The 21,440-nt window shown below is 40.7% G+C and overlaps 1 protein-coding gene across 1 annotated transcript; it reads left to right on the top strand.

Moving 5' to 3' along the window:
* Positions 1-18,158: 18,158 nt before the first annotated feature.
* On the top strand, positions 18,159-19,502 carry LOC145045976 (RAF-like serine/threonine-protein kinase PRAF). Its single transcript, XM_078994264.1, has 3 exons — positions 18,159-18,572; positions 18,682-18,686; positions 19,499-19,502. Exons 1-3 carry the CDS (start codon positions 18,159-18,161, stop codon positions 19,500-19,502), a joined length of 423 nt encoding a protein of 140 aa, XP_078850390.1.
* The last annotated feature ends 1,938 nt before the right edge of the window (positions 19,503-21,440 follow it).

Genomic DNA, 21,440 nt, shown 5'->3' with positions numbered 1-21,440 from the left:
TTCAAATGATTTTGCAAATTAATGTGGATGAATATGTAGTTAATGAAGAAACACATGACAAATTCGATTAGATAAAAATGAAAGGAGAAGCCAAAGAAAAATATAGTGATGTACGATTACAACTACCACTACAAGGATCTAACCCTTTGTAGATGACACCAATCCAGACGACATTTGTCATCGGTAAAAGTCGATCTTTAGATACGACATGTCGTCCGGACAGAGTTTTCAAACATTGACCATATGTCGTTGACCAGAAAAGCTATATAGAAGACAAGTCGTCTACGTAGGCTTGGCGGGAAGGGGTAAACTATTGGCGGTATATCGAATTTTTATACAGACGACATGTCATCGGGAGGAGGAATTAAAAAAATATTTTCGATTTATTTTAATTCTTTGTCGCAGAAAAGCAATACGATGCCGTTTTGGTCAGCCTAGGCAGACGACATGTCGTCAGTTATAGGGTGCTTAAAAATTAATTTCGATTTACTTTTTATCCGTCTTGTAGAAATGGAATACGACGTTGTTTTGATCAAGCTATCCAGACGACATGCCGTCTGGAAAAGGTAGGACCGCGATCCGCGTGAAAACCCTTTTTATTTTATTTTATTTTTTAATGACAGAGAGTCTGTATTTTATTGGACTTGGCGAGAATGAAGCTGAACGACCCCGTTTTCGTTTACCTATAGAGACGATATGTCATCTCTATATGGTTTTGTTGCAACAAAAACGATTTCAGTCTTCATTTTCCAGTCGACTACCCCTTCTGTTTTCCTCTCAAGCTTCGGCGATCCCAGCATTCTACTTCATCGGCCAGCTAAAAGGTAAGGTTTTGGTCCTTGATTTCTTCTTAATTAGTAAGAGCTTGAGTTTTTATTCCGATTTTGGGGGATTTGTTTCCGGTTTTGGAGCCCTAAAACACTATCGCCGGCCGGACAAGAACGGTGAACACCGCCATAGAAAACGATTTCCGGTGATATACCTATCTTCACCACCGATTTTAAGGTTGGTTTTCTGATTTTTTCCCCGCTTAAGTAAATGTGAATGCAGTGCAGTTCATTTTTTTTGTTCCTTCAATACACCATGATATATATACCTTCTTAGATTTTTTTTTGGTTAATTGCTTATATATATATATATATATATATATATATATATATATATATATATATATATATATATATATATATATGGTTAAGTTCAAATAAGAACAATATTTAATGTGATAACACTACTTTATGTTACTATTCTACTATGAATTTTGTATATACAACGATATGACATTATTCATCAACAAATATACGAACAATCAAACATTAATATGCATATTAAAATTTTGTATGTACAACTTTATGACATTATTCATCACCGAATATATGAACAATCACATATTTAACGTTCACATTAGAATTTACTAAATTACTACACATATATATCAATTTTATAGTAAAATATCAATATAAAATTGAATATATTCATATTATAATTACTACAATACTATACATATTAAATTCATAGTAGAATAGTAACATAAAGTAGTGTTCTCACGTTCTCACATTAAATAGTGTTCTCATTTGAACTGAACCATATATATATATATATATATATATATATATATATATATATATATATATATATATATATATATATATATATCAACTTACTAAATTACTACACATATATATATCAATTTTATAGTAGAATATCAATATAAAATTGAATATATTCATATTATAATTACTACAATACTATACATATTAAATTCATAGTAGAATAGTAACATAAAGTAGTGTTCTCACGTTCTCACATTAAATAGTGTTTTCATTTGAACTTAACCATATATATATATATATATATATATATATATATATATATATATATATATATATATATATATATATATATATATATATATATATGCATTGTGTACATGTATGACCAGCGTGTAATACTTGTCAATCAGGTAACTTTTTCTTTGATGATTTAATCCTTATTCCTCTCTATTTATAGTCTTGTTAATTTGTTCTTTTGTCTATGATATGCATTGATCCATTTTACTATATTTTGTTTGAAGAAAAGCTGGTTTATTTAGCTGATAGGTATTTATGGTTTTGTTTTCAGCACTCATGCTATCATAATTTGTCTCCTGTAGAGCTTACAAGGGTCCATGAGTACAACTTTGATCATCCTGGCAAGTTTTGTTACTTTAACTTGCTATTTTCTTGATATTTTTTTTTTGTTTCTAATCAGGTTTTGTTTTCTTGTTTCTTATTGTACTTTTCCAGATGCTTTTGATAATGAGAAGTTACTCTCAGTTGTGGAGATGTTAAAGCAGTGGAAAGCAGTGGATATTCCAAAATATGACTTCAGAAGTTACAAGAACAACATCTCTCGAAGGGTTAGTTAGTTCTTTTAACATACACTGTAACGTCCCAAAGTTCAAGACCAAAAATTTCTTTTAAAAACATTACTAAATCATAGTGTAAAGTTATTCAAACATACAAAAAGGGTTTATATGACAAATCATAGTTTCATTTCCAAATTGCTTGTTTAATTATCAGAGTAAGACATCCCAGGTTAACTTATCATGGTGTGTGCACTGCAACCCTCCGAGCTCCTTTTCTGAAAACCGGATACCTGAAACCAAAACTGAAAACCGTAAGCACGAAGCTTAGTGAGTTCCCCAGATACCACATACCATACAACCAATTGATCCAAACATGCCATACTTAGCCAAGAGCCATACATAATCAACATACCATAATCAAGTAAGGTACTATGTGCCAAACGTAGTATTGCTAAGGTGTTATGTGCCAAACATAGTCCGATGGTTGTGCCACGGGCCGCATGTTGTCTTCCTGGTCCAGCATGGGGCCATTCCCTGGGTCTTACAGACAGGTGCCAAGGGCCACCCCCTGGTCTTTCATGCAAGTATCACAAAGACAACTATACATACTACTCTACTAGGCTAATCAGCATATAGTGTGCCAGGAGCTACCTCCTAGTCTTTCATACACAATGGCATACAGTGCGCCAGGAGCCACCTCTTGGTCTTTCATACATATTGCCTAGGGCTAACCCCCGGGTCTTCCTATCATACATAATAACATATTGTGTGCCAGGAGCTGCCTCCTGGTCTTTCATGCATACTGCCTAGGGCTAATCCCTCGGTCTTCCTAGCGTACATAAACTAGATGGGCCGGCATTGATGTCTTAGACCCATAAAAACAGTAAGGAGACTCACCTCGCACTACTGAACTTTGTTGATAAATCTCTGGCTGTTGCTCGACCACTTTCTGAGCCGCTGCTCCCCTAGCTCTCCGAGCTACTAATACCAATAAAACACTTAGTTCCAAACTGAACTCTAGAAGTCAAACCAAGACAACTATGGTCAAAGTAAAAGTCCTGGTCAACCTTCCAGTTGTGTAGCACCTGGTTCCTGGTACGTAAAATTTATCTAAGTATTTGTCATTTTTTAGCCTTGGACTCGGCGAGTTGGAGGTCCGACTCGCTGAATAGAGACGAGATCCGGAACACGTTTAAATTGGCGACTTGGCGAGTCCATAACCTGGACTCGTCGAGTCCCTGCTGTATGATGAAACCCTAATTTCAAGGGTTTGCCCCCTATTTAAGCTAGCTTGTGCGGCCCAAGCTCGCCCCCTTTCACCCTCAGAGCACCCTATATCAAACCCTAACTCGTTTCTTGTGAAATTGAAGTGTTTAGAGTGATTCCTTGAAGATATTTGGAGAAGGTGAGTGGATCAAGAAGAGAAGAAGGACACTAAATATCTTGGTGCTATTTCAAAGTTCTTTGAGGTATATCTCTACTCCATTCTGTTTGTATGCTTCAAACCCTATTAGAGCACCTCTTGAGCTCTTCTTGAACCTTTTCCAAGCTTGTGCATGAAGTAGAAGTCGTAATAGGTTGGTTATCCACTAGATTTAGTCATGTTTGAGCTCCAGAAGCTCAGATCTATAACCTTTATGGGAGTAAATTGCATGAAAGCCCTAGATCTACCCCTTTTGGTGCATTTTGAGCCCTAAAACCTTCATTGGTGCATTTCTACATGTAATGTTGGAAACTTTAAGTGTAATCCATGCCCTAGAAACCCAGATCTGTGAATGGAATGAGCTGGATTCAAGAAAAATCGAGTGTATAGTAATTGCATGTGGCCGACTCGGCGAGTCGAGTCGCGAGTCCCTGAGCTTTTCCCCTTTTTCGTGCTTGCAGAGTGGAAGTGGTGAGTCTGGGGTTAGGATTCAGCGAGTCAGAAGCTAGACTCACTCGTGAAGTAACTCGGCGAGTAAGTGCCATGACTTGGCGAGTTCAAGGCAATCTTCTTATCTCAAGAACAACTCGGCGAGTCGTTCATACAACTCGGCGAGTCATAGCTTAGAGTGTTCTTCGGATGAAGATGAACTCGACGAGTTGATCATACAACTCGGCGAGTAGGATGAAGGACTATTAGCCTATAGTTTAGAAGGAGAACTCGTCGAGTCAATGCTTAACTCGACGAGTAGAGGCGGGTTTATGGTCAGATAAAGGGATAGGGACTCGGCGAGTTGATAAGTCAACTCGACAAGTCGGGCCAACTGACAGTTGACTTTGACTTGACTCTTGATTGGTAAAGGGTAAATGGTCATTTTACCCTAAAGTCGGTTAGCAGTATTTGACTAAGGTTTTGTGGGAATTATAGTCGGAGGATTACCGGAGCGGCAGCAGCAGCAGACAATCAGTTCCCACACAGATCATCAGCTATTTTAAGGTGAGTTACCTTCTAGTAAGGGTGGGTCTAAGGCCACAATGCCGGCCCACCAACAGGGGTAGTTGGTAGATAATTGTCTTTGTGATAATTATCTTGGTATGTTTACATTTGTGTGATATACTAATGAGATATGCTTATGTGATATGCTTATGAGAAGTGTTGATATGATATGCTTATGTGATACTTGTATATTATGGGTTAGCAGCTAAGTGTGGGCGAGGCCCGTATCTCTTTGAGAGTGGAGTGTGGGCGAGGCTGGTATCTCCAAGATAGAGGAGTGTGGGCGAGGCCCGTATCTCCCAGTTAGCGGAGTGTGGGTGAGGCCCGTATCTCTTAGCTGTTCATTGTATGTTGTATGGTATGAGGTATTATGGGGGAAATCACTAAGATTCATGCTTACAGTTTTCAGTTTTGGTTTCAGGTACCTCTTCTTCGAAGGGGAAGGAGCTGGTGCGGTAGCAGTACATCACACACATGCTTATATTCCGCATTATGATATCACCTGGGGATTGTACTCTGACACTTTTATGTTTTATAAAAATGTTTTCCAAACATGCAATAACTTTTGTGAAATGATATGATCGTTGAACGTTTTATTCCTAATGATTTCCTAAGCGCACGTTTTAAAATGAAATTTTTGGCTCGTATTTTTGAGACGTTACAAGTTGGTATCAGAGCCCTGGTTTGAGGGATTCGGACACACCTTCGGGGGTGACTGAACTCAAATCGAGGGATTAAAAGATATTAAAGAAGAAAATATTTTCAAAAAGTTAAGTAAAGAGTTTTAAGAAGGAACGCAGTGTGTGATGTGCGCGACTGGCCGAGCTCAAGTAAGTATTCCCCAAAGTACCCATACGAGCTTACGTTATGTTTATCAGTTTCAGTAGAACAACATGCTAGAATAGGACTAAGGATCTAGGAGTGATGCCTTATGTGCCTGCTTATGTGCTTCAGTGTATGAAAAGTTGCATGCTAGAACTGACTAGACAGTAGTAGGATAGCCTGTTTAGGTTATGCCTGATAGTACGAGTTTAGCATTGTATGCTAGTTCAGTTTTTATCTACGAGGATAGAGTTGCTTGAGATTGTTTCCTTTTGTCCAAATGTTGTTTGCTTTGTGCTATGTGGGCTTTGAGTGATGGGAGTTAGCTGTTAGGTGAATACGTTAAGGTCACATGTGATCAGGATCGAATAATCTCAGAGTGTTGGAAGTGACTCTATTGCGTAGCTCTTGTTTGAGTCCTAACCGTTGTAGGGATGAGTCCCTTACTCGAAGGATTATCCAAGCCTCGTCACATGTGATTGTATTCAGGTAATAGCTAATTGGCATCACCCAGAGACCTTCAGCAGCTGAGGACTGCGTTGGGTGGAGTCAGAGGGTTCCTAGGGTAAGCCTAGGATAGGAGTAGCAGAGATCAGCGGTAGTGAATGGGACCTGGTGGAGTCAAGGCAGTCCTTGGAGAAGGTATTGATAAATATGGAAGGTAGTATGGGCCCGTACTACCGAAAGCAGAGGATACGTACCCGAATCGAGGAAGGCCAAGATAAGACCAGGTAACTTGTAGTAGGTGTGATCCCTCCAGAGGTATCAGTATCGCTAACAATTGTTATTTATTTATGTATTGCAGAATGGTGGTACTACGTTCGAGGCCAGCAGTTGGCGGTACAGGAGAGGGATCGGGTTCGGGATCAGGATCCGAGCCAGTAGATGAGGGGCTACGCGAGTTCATCACGTCAGAGATCAGCATAGGCATCCTTGAGTCGACCCCCATTATTTTCGGGTCAATCAAGGAAGGGATATTGGAGTTGATGGAGGATCGCCTCCGGGCATTCAGGAGCGACATGGCATCCGGCCAGTCGGGATCTCGCACACTGTCCTTCAAGGACTTCCAGGGCAGTGGTGCGTCGGATTTTCACGGGGCGAAGGACCCCATAGCTGCCAGACGATGGATTGCAGACATTGAGTCTGCACAGATGATTAGCTTCTGCCCTGAGGGGTCAAAGGTGAGGTCTGCTATAGGGTGTTTACGAGATCGAGCTAGGGATTGGTGGTAGTCTGTGGGGGACTCGTTGGGGGCCTCGGCTGTCAAGGCTATGACTTGGTTAGACTTCACGACCAGGTTCAAGGCAGAGTTCGCGCCGGCTGTCGAGCTTCAGCAGCTGGCCAGGGAGTTATTGGACATGCGACAGATGACAGAGACCATGGCGGAGATCACCGCCAAATTCCGGGAGAGGGCATTATTGGTGCTCCAGTATGCGGGAGATGAGGATATGAGGAGGACCCGTTATCATGACATGCTACGGGCTGACATCCGAGAGCATGTTAGATTTTTAGCTTGCCCTACCTTGGAGTCCATGATTGCTAGGGAGAGAGAAAGGGAGATTGATTTAGTGCACATTTGGAACAGAAAGGAAGAGGCGGGGCAGGCGGTTGGGGCTTCGGGGAAGAAGCCCAAGGGATCAGATGGGAGGCTAAAAGGATAAGGAGGGACGGGCCGCTGCGGGAAATGCGGTAGGTCACATGAGGGAGCATGTAGGTTGGGATCATCAGGCTGCTACAAGTGCGGCAAGACGGGGCACTTTAGCAGGGATTGTACTGCTCCTGTATCGGTTGTTCAAACATCTGAGTTGCTGTCTTTCCACTGCAACCAGAGAGGCCACAAGAGGGCCAATTGCCCCCAGTTGACAGCATCAGCGTCGGTTAAGGCGCCAGCTCTAGCTACCCTACGGATTACAAATGGCCGACAGGGAAAGGCAGAGGCTCCAGTGGTGAGGAGCCGAGAATTTCAGCTGACGGCAGAGCAGGCACGCGCGACACCCGATGTGGTGACGAGTATGAATCTTTCCACTACCTTTTTTTATTGATGCTATGATATTGATATGTGCTCTATGTATATGCATTAGGATCTTTCCATGTGAACGGTATCCCAATTCAGGTGTTGTTTGACTCGGGTGCCACTCGGTCATTTGTTTCCCTTATGCTTAGCAAGAGGTTCACTGAGTCCTCGGGCATGTTGGATTTCCCTTTCGAGGTAGAGATTACCGATGATCGATCGGTACGAGCATCGGCAGTGTTCAGGGATTGTGTTCTGAGGTTATTTGAGGAGCGTTATTTGGTGGATTTGGTTCCCATCCCGCTGCAGGGGAACAATCTGATTATAGGCATGGATTGGTTGAGCCCTAATGGGGCGGTGATAGATTGCGCACAACAGCTAATGCGGATCAGGACCCCGAGTGGGGGAGAGCTGGTGATTCACAGCGAGAGACCATAGCGTGGACCTGCAGTATGTTCAACAGCGAGAGCTAGGCGCTACCTTCAGCAGGGTTGCGCGGGATATGTCGTGTATGTTAAGGATACCTGGGAGACGGGAAAAGCGACGGTGAGCGAGGTTCCAGTGGTGCGGGAATACGCTGATGTGTTCCCAGAAGAGCTTCCTGGAATACCTCCGGAGCGTCAGGTAAAGTTCAGGATCGACCTAGTTCCTGGTGCGGCTCCGATAGCCAAGGCACCCTATATCGGCTGGCTCCTCCTGAGATGCAGGAGTTATCTACGCAGTTGCAGGAGCTGCTGGACAAGGGATTTATTCATCCGAGCAGTTCACCCTGGGAGCCCCGATCCTGTTTGTGAAGAAGAAGAACGGGTCACATCGGATGTGTATAGATTACCGGGAGCTGAATAAGGTAACGGTGAAGAACCGTTACCCACTCCCGAGGATTGATGACCTCTTTGATCAGCTGCAGGGAGCATCTTGGTTCTCCAAGATCGATTTGCGTTCAGGTTATCATCAGATGAGGGTCAGAGAAGAGGATGTGCAGAAGACCACGTTTCGGATGCGCTATGGCCATTATGAGTTCGTGGTGATGCTGTTCGGGCTCACCAATGCTCCTGCCGCATTCATGGACCTCATGAACCGCGTGTGTAGACTGATGTTGGATCGGTCTGTGATAGTTTTCATTGATGACATCTTGGTTTATTCCAAGACGCAGGAGGAGCATGAGGAGCATCTGAGAGAGGTTTTGGAGACCCTGAGGAGGGAGAGCTTGTACGCCAAGTTCTCCAAATGTGAGTTTTGGTTGCACGAGGTGCAGTTTCTTGGGCACCTCATCAAGCAGAACAGGATTCCAGTAGACCCGGCCAAGGTGGAGGCCGTGATGAGGTGGGAGGTTCCGAAGTCTCCATCCGAGATTTGGAGTTTCCTAGGATTGGTAGGCTACTATCGGAGATTCATTCGGGATTTCTCCAAGATAGTCGTACCCCTAGCATGGTTGACTTGGAAAGACGTGGCCTTTCGATGGGGGCCTGAGCAATAGGCAACGTTCGAGATTCTGAGGCAGAGATTGTGCGAGGCGCCGATCTTAGCCCTGCCCGAGGGCGTAGAGGATTTTGTGGTATACTGTGATGCGTCGATCTCAGGTTTGGGCGTAGTATTGATGCAGAGGGGGCATGTCATTGCTTATGCTTCGAGGCAGCTGAAGCCACACGAGGCGAGCTACCCGATGCATGATTTGGAGTTGGGGGCGGTGGTTTTCGCCATCAAGATTTGGCGGCATTACCTCTACGGGGTTCGATGTACCATTTACACGGACCACAAAAGTTTGAGGTACCTCATGGATCAGCCGAATCTGAACATGAGGCAACGTCGGTGGTTGGACGTAGTGAAGTATTATGATTGCAAGATCCTTTACCACCCGGGGAAGGCCAATGTGGTGGCTGATGCGCTTAGCCGTAAGGCGGTCCCGATCAGGGATGTTTGCATGAGGTTGATTGTGGTGACTCCCCTGTTGGAACAGATTTGGGAGGATCAACAGGAGGCTATGAAGGAGGAGCATCGAAAGAGTGAGCGAATAGTGGGTCAAGTCACCTCCTTCGATTATGATAGCCGGGGGTTATTGACACTACACCGTAGGGTGTGGGTGTCGTATCTTGGAGGCGTGCGCCAGATCTTGATGGAGGAGGCGCACAAATTCCAATTCTCTATTCATCCAGGGGCGACGAAGATGTATCAAGATCTTTGCCTAGACTATTGGTGGCCCTACATGAATCGGGATGTGGCGTGGTACGTCGAGCAGTGTTTGACCTGCAGGAAGGTCAAGGCCGAGCATCAGAGACCGCACGGAAAGATGCAGCCGTTGGATATCCCATCATGGAAATGGGAGGATATTACGATGGATTTTATCACTAAGCTTCCACGAACGGCACGAGGAGTAGATTCGATTTGGGTCATCGTGGATCGGTTGACCAAGAGCGCCCATTTTATCCCGATTCAGGAGAGTATCTCGGCCAAAAAGTTGGCCGATATCTATATCAGGGAGATAGTGGCGTGGAACAGGGTGCCAGTGTCCGTGATATCGGATCTAGATGTGCGGTTCACTTCAAGGTTTTGGAAGAAGTTTCACGATGAGTTGGGCACTCGTCTACATTTTAGCACCGCCTTTCACCCACAGATGGATGGTCAGAGCAAGCGGACAATCCAGACTTTGGAGGATATGTTACGGGCATGCGTACTAGACTTCGGTGGTAGTTGGGATACCTATCTTCCCTTGGCTGAGTTCTCGTATAACAACAACTACAACGAGAGTATTGATCGTCCCCCTTTCGAGATGTTGTACGGGCGGAGGTGTAGGACCCCGATATGTTGGGGTGAAGTTGGCCAAAGGGTCACGGGGAGCACCGAGGTGGTGCTCAAGACGACCGAGAGGATCCAGCAGGTTCGAAGCAGAGTTCAGACCGCGCAGAGTCGGCAGAAAAGTTATGCTGACAAGCGTCGATCAGACCTGGAGTTCCAGGTCGGGGATATGGTTCTCCTGAAGGTGTCGCCTTGGAAAGGCGTCATTCGATTCAGGAAGTGGGGCAAGTTGGGCCCGAGATACATTGGTCCGTTCAGGGTTTTAGCCCGGGTGGGCAAGGTGGCATATAGGCTGGATCTGCCAGCCAAGCTCAGTCAGATCCACAGCACCTTCCATGTATCCAAGCTGCGGAAGTGCCTCGTGGATGATTCCGCGGTGGTGCCATTGGAGGATATACAGGTTGATGACAGCCTGAATTACATTGAGCGCCCAGTCGCAATCCTCGACCGAAAATCGAAGGATCTAAGGAACAAAAGGGTGGAATTAGTGAAGGTGAAATGGCAGCACCGCAAGGGTTCAGAATGGACTTGGGAGCCGGTGGAAGAAATGATGGAGCATTACCCCGAGCTGTTTCAGGATCGAGCGGCAGACTTCGAGGATGAAGTCTAAAATAAGTGGGGGAGATTTGTAGCACCTGGTTCCTGGTACGTAAAATTTATCTAAGTATTTCTCATTTTTTAGCCTTAGACTCGGCGAGTTGGAGGTCCGACTCGCCGAGTAGAGACGAGATCCGAAACACGTTTAAGTTGGCGACTCGACGAGTCCATATCCTGGACTCGGCGAGTCCCTTTTGTATGATGAAACCCTAATTTCAAGGGTTTGTCCCTATTTAAGCTAGCTTGTGTGGCCTAAGATCGCCCCCTTTCACCCTCAGAGCGCACTACATCAAACCCTAACTCGTTTCTTGTGAAATTGAAGTGTTTAGAGTGATTCCTTGAAGATTTTTGGGAGAAGAATGTGAGTGGATCAAGGAGAAAAGAAGGAGACCAGATATCTTGGTGCTATTTCAGAGTTCTTTGAGGTATATCTCTGCTCCATTCTGTTTGTATGCTTAAAACCCCCATTAGAGCACCTCTTGAGCTCTTCTTGAACCTTTTCCAAGCTTGTGCATGAAGTAGAAGTCGTAATAGGTTGATTATTCACTAGATCTAGTCATGTTTGAGCTCCAGAAGCTCAGATGTATAACCTTTATGGGAGTAAATTGCATGAAAGCCCTAGATCTACCCCTTTTGGTGCATTTTGAGCCCTAAAACCTTCATTGGTGCATTTCTACACGTAAAGTTGGAAACTTTAGGTGTAATTCATGCCCTAGAAACCCAGATCTGTGAATGGCATGAGCTGGATTTAAGAAAAATCGAGTGTATAGTAATTGCATGTGGCCGACTCGATGATTCATCCCTCGGACTCAGTGAGTCGAGTCGCGAGTCCCCGAGTTTTTCCCCTTTTTCGTGCTTGTAGAGTGGAAGTGGTGAGTCGTGTGTTAGGACTCAGCGAGTCGGAAGCTAGGCTCACTCGTGAAGTAACTCGGCGATTCAGTGCCATGACTCAGCGAGTTCAATGCAATCTTCTTGTCTCAAGAACAACTCGACGAGTCGTTCATACAACTCGGCGAGTCACAGCTTAGAGTGTTCTTCGGATGAAGATGAACTCGGAGAAATCGTATTGGATGGATTGAGTATTCTCAAGAACAACTTTACCAAACCCTAACCATTCCATTGAGTATTTGAGCATTCCTTGTGTAAATCTTGAAGTTTTGAAGAGAAGAAGGAGGCTAGATCCAAAGGAGAAGAAGAAGATCCAAGTTTTTGCACCCATTTCAGAGTATTTTGAGGTAATAATCGGTTTCTTCCTGTTTTGATGATTGATTCTCCTTTATAAGCATATTTAGCCCATTCTTTAGCTTGTTCATAGTAGAGAAATCATATTGGATGGATTAGCTTTCGGATCTAGCAGTGTTTCAGTTCCAAAAACGTAGATCTATCAACTTTATGGAGCGTTTTTGCATGATAGCCTTAGATCTACTCTTCCAAGTACCTTTTTAGCGTTTATATCCTTTTGTATGCATATGTACACGTAAAGTTGGAAACTTTACGTGGTAAACCAGATAAAGGAACTCAGATCTATACATTGTATGCAGTGGTTTTGAGCAGAATCGAGTTTTTAGTAATTGCATGCATGTGACTCGGCGAGTCGTTCTTCGGACTCGGCGAGTCGAGCAGCGAGTCCCCGATCCTTCCCCTTTGAGTGATTCCGAGTGGAGACCAGTGAGTAGTGGAATGGAGTCAGTGATTCGGAGGTTAGACTCAGTAATGGAGGGACTCGACGAGTTGTTCATGCAACTCGACGAGTCTAAGGCAATCTTCATAAATTCAAGAACAACTCGTCGAGTTGTTCATACAACTCGGCGAGTCGGATGCAAATAGTCTGAGTGTTTGAATCAAATAGGAACTCGTCGAGTTTAAGCCATACTCTACGAGTAGCAACTAACAGGGTTAAGAAATGAGAGTAGGGACTCGGCGAGTTGGCGACCCAACTCAGCGAGTTAGGTCAACTGTAAGTTGACTTTGACCAGAAGAGTTGACCTTGACCAGGAGAGTTGACTTTAGCCAGGGATAAAAGAGTCATTTTACCCCAATGCAGTTATTAGTGTTTTGATTGAGTGTATTTTTGGAATTGTAGCCGGGGAGATACCAGAGCAGCAACAGATAGCTTCCAGAGCCATACACTCAGCAGCCAGATCATGAGGTGAGTTTCCTTCCAGTAGGAACGGGTCTAAGGCCACAATGTCGGCCCGTATAGCTAGTAGTAGTTTCCGAATTTTGGTCCGATGCAGATTTTATCATGTCTGATGCCTTCGTGACTCAGACAGGATTTATGTGTTATATATTTCGGGTTACAGCCCGATGCAGTATGCTGTTTATGTGTCCATGCTAGTTGATATGTTTATGCTATGCTATGATCAGTGGTTCCGGATTTCGGTCCGATGCAGTTAGTTCCGAACTTCGGTCCGATGCAGGAGGCAAGGCCTCAGTAGTTCCGGATTTCGGTCCGATGCAGTGGGCAAGGCTCTGGCTAGTTCCGGACTTCGGTCCGATGCAGTTTCTGGACTCCGATCCGATGCAGTGGGCGAGGCCCAGTATGTGTTTATATGTATTGTATGGTATGTGGTAGTTTGGGGGAGCTCACTAAGCTTCGTGCTTACAGTTTCAGTTTTGGTTTCAGATACTTCTGCAAGCAAAGGGAAGAGCTCGAGTTGATGGCATCGCATACACCACAGTTTCAGTTGTCCTGGGAGATGTTTCTAGTTTTTCATAAATGTGATTGGTATAGTTTTGATACAATTCTACATAACTATTAGTTACTGTTTTGAAATATTGACGTATGAGTTTTACCTTGTGATATTATTTTAGTACTTTCTTTAATTGTTAAACAAAAAATTTTGGGTCGTATTTTGGGATGTTTCAATACACGTTTTGAAATCGTGTTTTGTAATGAATAAAATTGTGAAATACTATGTGAAATTAAGTGTTGAGTTCTAACAGATGGTTTTTACTAGAAATGAAGTAAAACTATGTTTAGAATCACTCACAAAATATTGGAAGTCTAATGAGATTCCAATTAAAAGCCAAATAGTGAAATTTAGCGAGTTTAAATAAGTAAAATTTTATTATTTGATGTTGTAGAGAATCTCGTTAGAAACTTGTAGGCGAAAACCTCGTCGAAATCCGAGTTATAACGAAGAAGTTATGAACAACCGAAGATCCACGACAAAACCGACACGACGCCGGATGACGTAAAAAGTGAGTTTTTGATAAACTACTTTTTAGCCTTAGTAATCTAAATGAAAGTCGTAGTATTCGTTAAACCGAAAAATTCATTAAAAAGAACGCCAAAATCTGACTTCGTATGAGGAAGTTATGATTTTTCGAAGTTTCAACTTAGTAGTAGACAGCTAAAAACTCGAATTTTAGATCGATAGATATTTGACCGATACATCCTTAACGAGAATCGAAGGTCTCGTCATATGTAATACAACGGTAACAAGTCTGATGAAAACGGATGTCGGATGAGGAAGTAATGAATTTTTAACGAATTTTTCTGTCTCGGTCAGTTAAAAATAATAATATTAAAAATAAAGTCAAAATTAGCCGACGAAGTCTAAACAAAAGTTGTAGAGCGTAATGTTAGCTACGCGTTCGTATAAATAACGTCAAAAACGGAGCTCGTATGCGAAAGTTATGGATTTTAGAAGTTCGGGGCCTGAAAACCGAGAATTTTCGCATGAACAGTGTTCAGACACGTCACCTCGCACGAAGCAGCAGCGTATCCGAGACTTGGCCTAATTTCGAGACCAGCACGTGTTCACTTATGATTTGCCAAGACCGAGGTCCAGCAAGAACGAGACACGTCTCACATCGGTGGCCAGTCCGACGCGAGACACGTCTCGCCTACCAGCCTCGCATCCGAACCAAGCACGTGTCCGAGCCTCGCACCGCCACCTGCCTTTCCCTCCTCGCATGCGAGCCATGTGCTTGCTTTTCCTAACTCTGGATCCAAGCCCCTCGCCTATAAAAGGGAGGCCTGCGAGCCTTCCCGGGTAATTTTGAGAATTTGCCATTTTTCACCCTTAAATCCATATATTCACTATTTTAACTTTCCCCGAAGCCCCGATATCAATTTTAGCAACCGAAACATGCCCCGAGACCCCCAAGAAGCCCATAAATTTTATCTTTTCGGTTTTGAATCCCTACCTTCGTAGAGCCTGGTTTTCAATTAAGCTCCCGGTTTTCAACATAGAAAGACATATTTAAAGCCGAAGTGTTGTCCAAATTACTATTTTAACCCCCGGTTAACTTAAGGTGAGTTCAATATATAGGAAAAATTGTATGTTATGTGTTATATGTGCTATGTGCTTTTCAGTGTTATTATTCTGAGTTATTTTCCCGTGTGATTTTATTCGCTATGTTTATAGCAATTGTAATACCTTTGACAATGTGATCAGTGAAAGGACTTAGATTTACATTGGTACTGGTACGTAGCCTCTGACCATGTAGAGCATGTCTTCGTAAGAGAATGACTTCTATTCTATGGCATTGGCAAATGGTTAGACAAGACTATAAGCCTGAAATCTAACAAGATGTTAATCAAAAATTGCATGTCTTCTATGCCATTTGGGCCAAAGCTTTATTGATGTATATCAACAATTGAAAAGTATATCTTTGAATAACGTCTTTGATTGATATGAACGCTTGTCACATGATCTCACATATGTCTTGTTATTCTTCTTTGCATTTGCCACATTGAAGTATATATATATGACATAACGTTATATTGTATCTATTATTGAACTCACTAAGCATCACAGCTTACCCTATCAATGTTTAACAATTGCAGGTGATAAGTAACTAGTATATTCACATACTATTGAAAGATTTAGAATAGTTTGTAATAGTACTTTTGTACTACAGTTTATGTTTGTATAAATTACAATATCCTGGGTAGTTATGTAATATATATATATAACATAGTATTGAAAGATTTAGAATAGTTTGTAATAGTACTTTTGTACTACAGTTTATGTTTGTATAAATTACAATATCCTGGGTAGTTATGTAATATATATAACACTTTGTAATAGACGGTTTGGGTCTTTCAAAAATACGAAAGTTGGGGTCTTTCAATTGTAAATTCACTATTTACGTCTCCCAGTGTCGTGCTGGTTTTGTCGAAAAACATTGACGGATCATAACTTCTTCGTTATAACTTGGATTTCGACGTTCTTTACCCTTGTAACATATACTACCACTTGGAAAAGATTAATCCTTCTGAATAATCTTCCATCAAAAACTCATATTTTTGATGCTTATTATCTCTAAATTGACTATCTCGGATCTACGGACGTTACATGGCCCCTGCCATCTATATGAAAGACCAGGATCTGGCACATGGCACTTGTATGGAAGACCGGGATTTAGCCCCTGACAAGAATTACTTGTAAGACTATGATTTGGCGCATATCACTAACTTATTTATGTATGATATGTGGTACTTTGGGGAAACTCACTAAGCTTTTACTTACAATTTATATATTATGGTTTCAGGTACTTATAGTACTAAGGGGAAAAGCCCGACGTGATGGCACATCATTCTCCCTTCACTAATTTCCGTACTTTTTGACATTGTTACTCTAATAATTTGACATTTGTACTACATAATGGTTTTGGAACAAGTTGATGACTATAACTCTTTTTTAAAAGTGAAAAAATTTATTATGGTTTTCAGGTTGTTACATTTTCTTTCATATCTGATGATCCTTTAACAATTGAACCATAAGAGGTCTTATCAGGTGATGCATAAGAACTCTTATTAAATGAAACAATCCTGTTAACATAAGGAGCCTTTGAAGGAGCAAGAGATTGTTTAGGAGTTGAATCACCCCTATTGAATCTAGTAAGGTTTGCATGTAAACCCAAGTTCCCAATCCATACCTTACAAAGGGACTCGATTAGCTTAGCCTTATCACCCATTCTAATGAAAAGACATAATCCAAACATTTATACGAGTTTATTAAAATGTTTCGCAATAAAACATCAACCTGGTGTCCCATGTTACCATAAATGTTCCAAAGTTCACGCACAGAAAGATGAGAAGGAAAGTTTGACACATACACAATGACAACAAGTTTCTCCAATTGAGCTTGTTTAGAAGTTCTGATTTGTTGTCGTTGCGCTAGCCGTTGAAAAACCGATTTCATCATGCAATTCTAAAATAAAGAAACTTCTTATTTTTATCAAAATACCCAAAACTTCATGACCAAAAAATAGATGTTATATGCGTGGGGCCGACAACAAATTTAACAACCTTCTTAGGTCTTTTCAATAAACATTTTGACGATGGTTTTATAAAAACACACAAGAAAAACTTATTAGACAATACTCATTGAGAGTGTTATGGTCAAATATGTTGGTAGCTAGGTTATATATTGACCCATAGAGATTTTTACCCGGTTATTTGTATATGTCATCGAATTTGGATCCTAGTACCTTAATAGCCAAATCATCATCAACCCTCTAACTATACAATCGGGCAACAAGTTGGGTCGCTATATTTATATTTTATGCTTAAACACTAACAAAACTTTTTAATGATAATTAACCAAACTAAAAATAGTTAATAAATTACATAATTGAGAACTAAGAAAAAAGAACATGTAACCACACAATACATGTTTATTAATTATCAAATAAGCCTCCAAACTTTTTTTTTTTTTTTTTTGTAAAAAGACATTACTACTTATTTAAAAAAAGTTTAAAATTAAGTCATTAAGAATTTTGAAAAATTAAATAAATAAAATAGTAGAAACACATTGTAATTACTGATATATTATTTCTTGTTCTTAAAGTTTCTTACACATTTACAGATACTTAATAATATATTCTTCAGAGAATTGTTATTAGTATAAACGATAAAGATTAAAAATTAAGATAATAACAGCCTAACTAGAATTTGATACAAATAACTATATACAAGGAAAGTATCGGAGAAATCTAAGGCTATTTCTCCCATTAATTTTCAAACGGTCTGTAATCATATTATCAGGAGCACTCGATAGTTAATACCTATCATGAAGGATTTAAAGAAAGTTTTCCTATCACAATAAGGAAACCTGTACAACAAATATATATATATATACGTACGTTCTGCTTCTTGTTCATCAGAATGCTTAATTAACAATTCATGATTGTTACCATACCTGTAATTAGCCATGGTTGTGCCTTCCGATTCTGGTAAGAAGATAAAATTCCATTATAGTTATGGTGACACGTTCAAGGTGTGTCCGAATGATGGCAACCTCAAATACATTGGTGGAACAAACATAATCTTGACTGTGGATAAGAGTATCACTTACACAGAACTAATTGTGAAGTGGTGGGATATATGTGGACCTTCTATGAACCTGAGGTGCAAGTTGCCTATGGACGATTTGTACTCATTAGTGAAAGTTACATCAGATGAAGATCTTAATTATGTTATGGAAGAATATGATCGGGTTGGTAAAAACATGAAGATCAGAGCCATTCTCGACCCTCTACCACCGCCAATACCTGAAGTTTTTGAGGATTACTTCCGCAGTTATAAGCTGGCAGGAGTGAAGTTCTTCGGTTACACACCACCTCAGGTTTATCATGTAGACCAAGCCATGGCTGGACATTGATGGTTTCTTGAGCCGAAAGGCAGAAGAATGTTCGTTTTATTGATTTTGGTAGTTTTTTTTTTATTGATTGAAGATGATGTAACTGATGAAGATTAAGGTTGAACTAGTTGTAGTGGTGCAAGCATAAATCCATTATTCGTTTTTACATAAATCCAATATCCATTAAGGTGCATGAGTTATCTCAATGAGGATCCTAGAGAAAGTTATCTCCTCGTTATTACGCAAAAATTACACTTTCATATTATTCGTCACCTTAATGTTAGTTTTGTATGTTGGAACCTTTTGTATCTTTAAAAAGAGCAACAACATTAATATGAATATGCAGTAACTATATGCTATTATTTGTTCCTTTAATGTTTTCGGTTTTTTTTGTTGTATTCTATCTTGAAATGCGTATACGAGATGGGTAAAGAAAACAAAATGTATATTTGTTTGTGTTTGTGGATGAAGTTAGGTTATGTTAGGGTTTATATACTAGCTAGCTACATATTCACAAATTTGGTCTGTGTGAAACAAATATTTTATCGGGTTCAAGAATACCCGTTCAAGTGCATGGCAAATTTCCTTGACATTTCCGGGATATAGTACATTTAAAGAAAAGGTTTTCAACCGACTTTAGCTAGATTGGTGTGATTTCGATTATCATATTTTCACTAATAAGAAAGAATTTTGTTGATGTTTTGAGGGAAAATGATTTAAAAACCCAACAAAGTTTTCAAACCATTCAAAAACCCCAATCATGTTTTGTCAGTTCAAGAAAACCCAACGAATTTAACATTTTATCTAAAAAGTCCAACAAAGTTTCAAACCGTTCAAAAAATCTCTGTTTTGTTTTGTTTAAGTTTGTTGGGTTTTTTTTTTTTTTTTTTTTTTTTTTTTTTTTTTAACAGTTAAAACATGATTTGAGTTTTTTAAACATTTTGGAAACTTCGTTGGTCTAACAAGTCATTTTCCCGATACGGTAATAAGTCACGTCATCTGTTTCTCTTATTTTTGAAGCATGTTCTCGAACAGTTCATCCTTCTTAATAGTAAGCACTTTCTTAATCTTCATCAATGACCAAACCTCATCTTGATCCTTCGCAAGTACATCATGAAATCTGATTTTCATTAAAGTGTATTCATCAGCATTTTTGAATGTTTTCACTGATCTTGTACTATGTTGTCACAAACATCATCTCATTGATCAGAAAGTCAAGTTGGCATTTGTCTGAATTTGCAACATCATAACTTCTTCTGGGTTTGTTCTCAAACTCATACAGATGACTTCCCAAGATTTTGGATTCAATTGTTTCGTATGAATACAACTTCGCAGGATCACCTTTGTTCAAACTTGGTGGATCACTTGCCCTTTGTCTTAAAATGCTTTGAATTTGTCTTTGCTTTTCCATTTCTGCTTCAATCTCTGCTTTCCTTTCTTCTTTTGACTTTTCGTAAGCCACCTCTTTTCCTTTTCCAGTATTCACTAGTTGAGGTTTCGCACTTTAACTCCCTCCTTATGTTGAACCAATGATAATTCCCTTGAGAATTGGCTTTGTAAATGGCTTTGTTGTTTCTATTGTTGAAGGAATTGGTTTCGTGAGTACTGATAGAGTTGTTTTGAGCTGAGTGGAATTAATCTTCCCAACAGTTTTCACATCCTCTCCTTTACTTCCTTTTATTTCTCCCCCATGCACCCTTGTGAAAGCAGGCGGGGCATTCTTTGGCAACAGTGAAGTAAAATTGGTAATCGGGGCCAACGCCTTTTGGATAGCTTGCTTTAAAGTGTTGACTTTGAGAGTTAAAAATTCCGGAGTAAGAATCGTTTGTTGATAAGGCTGCGAAATACAACTTTTTAATTCAATAGCCAACTGAAGTAATTTTGAAAACTGCTCCTTATTCTCTTGACGCGTGGCTTCGATCATTTGAGCAGATGATTGATAATCAGTAGCAAGCTTGGTCATTGCTTCAGCAATAATATCAACACGTTTTTGTACTTCTAAATTTTGCGAATGAAGGTCTTGAATCTCCTTTGCAATTTCTGCCTTTAACTCTTCAATTTTGAAGTTAACATCTTCCCTGACCTTCTTCACATCTTGTACGAAAAGAACATGTTGTTCTTTTGTAACAATTTTCAAATCTTTTATAACGCCATCAAAAGATTTTCCTTGAGCTTGAATGCGAAGCTCATTATTGTTATCGGAATCATCAACTTTAGCAATGATACGTTTCTCTGCAGCTTTGATCATAGATTCAACCTCCAATCCCGATATAGATGACTTTGTACCAGCATCAGCTTGTGATTGAATAATGGCATTCAACTTTCGATTCAGGATTTTAAATTGCTTACCTGACATTAGCATATGATCAGGTATGTCCTCCTCCTCTAAATCAAAGTGTATGGCTTCAAACGTTCCTCCAAAACCTCCTCCTTCGGTTTCTTCATCAGACGGAGCTTGCGAAGGTATAGGTGGTGGTGTTTCAGGTGAGTGAGATGGAAGCAATGTAGTAAAAGGATGTTTCAAAGGATGATCAAATATGGATGATGTGGTTGTATGTGTATTTGGAAGAGGAAATGGTGGTAATGAAGTATATAAGATAATTGGCTCTGTGAGTTCAATATTTGTGATAGTGTCCGCGTATCAGATACGTTAACAACCTTATCAGAAATAAGTTCTTCCTCATGAACTGAGTTGTGTGTAAGAACTTTAAGTGGAATGGATGTGGTAGTGGAAATTTGCGATGTAATTGGAAGAGAAACATTTACCGTTGTGGAAAGGGAAACAGGTGGAGTTTCTGGAACCACTTCATCATTTGATGACGCATTGTGAATAATCATCTCGTTTCTTGTAGA

The sequence above is a fragment of the Lactuca saligna genome, chromosome 5 (assembly GCF_052625555.1).
Source record: "Lactuca saligna cultivar CGN05327 chromosome 5, ASM5262555v1, whole genome shotgun sequence".
In the NCBI taxonomy this organism is placed as follows: Eukaryota; Viridiplantae; Streptophyta; class Magnoliopsida; order Asterales; family Asteraceae; genus Lactuca; species Lactuca saligna.
The sequence above is the reverse complement of the archived record's forward strand: the minus strand, read 5'-3'. Positions and strand labels throughout refer to the sequence as shown.